General features: G+C 36.3%; 1 protein-coding gene across 1 annotated transcript; it reads right to left on the reverse strand.

The window, feature by feature from the left end:
* Positions 1–1,944: 1,944 nt before the first annotated feature.
* On the reverse strand, positions 1,945–2,456 carry LOC140179160 (uncharacterized). Its single transcript, XM_072217814.1, has 2 exons — positions 2,034–2,456; positions 1,945–1,965 (listed from the first exon to the last, which is right to left on the reverse strand). The coding sequence occupies exons 1-2, from the start codon at positions 2,454–2,456 to the stop codon at positions 1,945–1,947; spliced, it is 444 nt and encodes a 147-aa protein (XP_072073915.1).
* Positions 2,457–2,973: the final 517 nt, after the last annotated feature.

Consider the following 2,973-nt stretch of genomic DNA (forward strand, 5'->3'; position numbering starts at 1 on the left):
GAAAGTCACAAGAAGATTCATCATAGCCATTGGATTGGTATGCATCATAGAATGGCTCTTGTTCATAGTGCATTGGTGGAGGTTGTTGCCATGAAGATTGATCATATGCATATGGCTCCTCCCACCTTTGATTATCCCATCCTTGATACACATCTTCATTGTAGCCCTCATTTCCTACAATATAATTAGAACCAAATTCATAGCCAAAGTAAGAATTCATAATGAGAAGCGAAAATAAGAAACAAAAGCTAATAAGAAAGAATGAAACAAAGTCTTAAAACTAGCAAAAACTAACAAGCAATCCAAAAATAAAGCTATTCACAATATTCACATATATACAATAACCACTAACAAGGCACACAATTGCAACTCCCCGGCAACGGCGCCATTTTGATGAATAAATTTTTGACGGTTTAGAATTTCACAAATGAAATCTCGTTGCAAGTATAGTTTCTAAACTAACAATAATCCCTTCATACAAAAATTTGTTTGTCACAAGTACAAACCCCTAATATTAATAACTGAAGTATTCAAACCTCGGGTCGTTCTCCCTAGAAATTGCAATAAAGTGTTCTTGTTATTGGCTATGAAGTATGTTTTGGGGTTTTTGAGTTAAGAGACAAGAAATATAAATTACAAAGAAATAAACTAACACTAACAAAAGCTCTTAGCAAGGTATGAGAACTAGAAGTCCTATCCTAGCTATCCTTATCAATTGTGATGAGAATTGTCCATTGCTCCCACTTAGTTAACCTCTAACTATGAAGAAAAGTCAAGTGGATGAATTAACTTGATTCCACAAGTCCTAGCCAAATCATAATGAAAGACTAGCTTTAGTGGCATCCAAGTCAATTAGAAACTTCTAATTATCAATCAATAAGGGAGTTTGATAACTCAAGAGTCACTAATTACTCTACCTAGGCCAATGGAGGAAAAATCTATTCTAAAATCCAACTAAGGATTTTGTCAAGCACTTGGAAGGCACAAAAGGAAAGCATAGTAAATTGCAAGGAAAGTAAATCTACACTACTCAATTTCAAGGAATTAACAACAAAAAAGTAAATCAACAATAAAGGAAATCAAAACATGAATTGCATTAAAAGGAAAATAGAAGAACAAAAATGCATCAACATAAAAGTAAAGAATTACAAGAATTAAATGCTAAACTAGAGAGAGGAAAGGTAGAAGAAGAAGAACTTTCAAAGGAAAAGTAAATCAAAGCATGAAATTAACCTAGATCTAAGAAATTCTAATATAGATCTAACCTAATCCTAATTCTAGAGAGAAGTGAGAGCTTCTCTCTCTAGAAACTAACTTTCCCTCTAAAACTGAACTAAAATAAACTAATTGGTCACTAATTGGTTCATCTCCCTTCAATCCTTGGGTTAAATATCAACAGAAATGAGTTGGATTGGGCCCAAAATGCTTCAGAAATCACTGGCCACGAGTTGCCTTTAGTGAGTCACGTGCAGCTTCCCACGCGTATGCGTACATCACGCGTACGCATCTTTATACGCCAGAAAACTATGACAAATTTTATATTATTTTGAAGCCCCAGATGTTAGCTTTCCAACGCAACTAGAACTGCCTCATTTGGACCTCTGTAGCTCAGGTTATGATCAATTAAGTGCGAAGAGGTCAGGATTGACAGCTTTGCGATTTCTTCATTTCTTCATGAGTTCTCCATTTCTTCATGCTTTTTCTTCTTTTCCTCAATCTAATCTTTACCTTCTAAACCTGAAATCACTTAACAAACATATCAAGGCATCTAATGGAATCAAAGTGAATTAAATTTAGCTATTTTAAGACCTAAAAAGTATGTTTTCACTCTTAAGCACAATTAAAGGAGAATTTACAAAACCATGCTATTTAGTGAATAAATGGGGGAAAAGTTGATAAAATCCTCTAAATTCAACATAAGATAAACCCTAAAAATGGGGTTTATCACATAGCCGGAATCAAACCCTGTTCAATTAATATGTCAGTGGTTAATACTGAAGTTCCAACCATGTTAGCAACAACTAACTAGATACCTTTTGTTGGTCACTAATGAAGTTCCAGCCATGAACCTTGTAGTTGCCCAAGTCATTGTGTAAATTCTCCAAGAACCATTTCCAGTTATCTCTAGTTTTTGAATCCACCACGGCATAAGCAATTGGAAAAATCTGGTTGTTCGTATCTTGACCTATTGCATTGAGTAGCTGTCCTCCATAGAAGCCCTTTAAGAATGTGCCATCAAGGCCAATGAAAGGTCTACATCCTAAGACAAAACCCTTCTTACATGCCTCAAAGGAAATGTAAACTCTCTTGAATAAGGGCAACGAGTCAGGCATTAGAGTGGTATCCAAGTACACTGTTGAGCCTGGATTTGACAGTAGTATTTGGTTAAGATAATCCCTCAACTCAGCATATTGTTCTCTCTCTGATCCTTCTATATTTTCCCTTGCCTTTTTCATGGCTCTCTGGATCTTCTTATAATTAATTGCTACATTAAACTCTTTTTTAAACTAAGTTTCGGCCTCCGCACAAGTGATTTCCCTTTGGTCTCTAATTTTTTCTTCTAGCATCTCAGTAACCCACACCCTATCCGCAGATTTATTATTATGTCTTCTAGGACAGACGTGCTGATCCACAAATGTCTTCACCTGATAACTCCTCGGCTCGTTTGACCTAGAGCAGTAAATGTTCCAGGGACAATTCTCATCCCAACAAATCGCCTTACATTTGGTAGGCTCAACCCTGCTGAACTTGATGCTTCTTCTTATTTGAATATTGTACTTCCTCACGGATCTCTTAAACTCATCCATGGTAGCAAACTCCATCCCAAGCTCCAGATGAACTTGGCCAAATAGTGCTGTTGGATTTTCCTGAGGCCACACACCCTGTTCACTATCATAATCATCCTCACAATCGGATGACATTGGACTGTGTAAATCTTCAGATTCATACTGATAGTAGTCAGGGTCGGAGTCA

The sequence above is a fragment of the Arachis hypogaea genome, chromosome 15 (assembly GCF_003086295.3).
Source record: "Arachis hypogaea cultivar Tifrunner chromosome 15, arahy.Tifrunner.gnm2.J5K5, whole genome shotgun sequence".
Taxonomy (NCBI): domain Eukaryota; kingdom Viridiplantae; phylum Streptophyta; class Magnoliopsida; order Fabales; family Fabaceae; genus Arachis; species Arachis hypogaea.

What these genes read in the sequence shown, in the direction of transcription:
- LOC140179160 (XM_072217814.1), bottom strand. Translation starts at nt 2,456, where the DNA reads ATGAAAAAGGCAAGGGAAAATATAGAAGGATCAGAGAGAGAACAATAT. An exon ending in TCATTAGTGACCAACAAAAG is followed by an intron (nt 1,966 to 2,033) that starts GTATCTAGTTAG and finishes TTAATTGAACAG; the next exon opens with GGTTTGATTCCGGCTATGTG.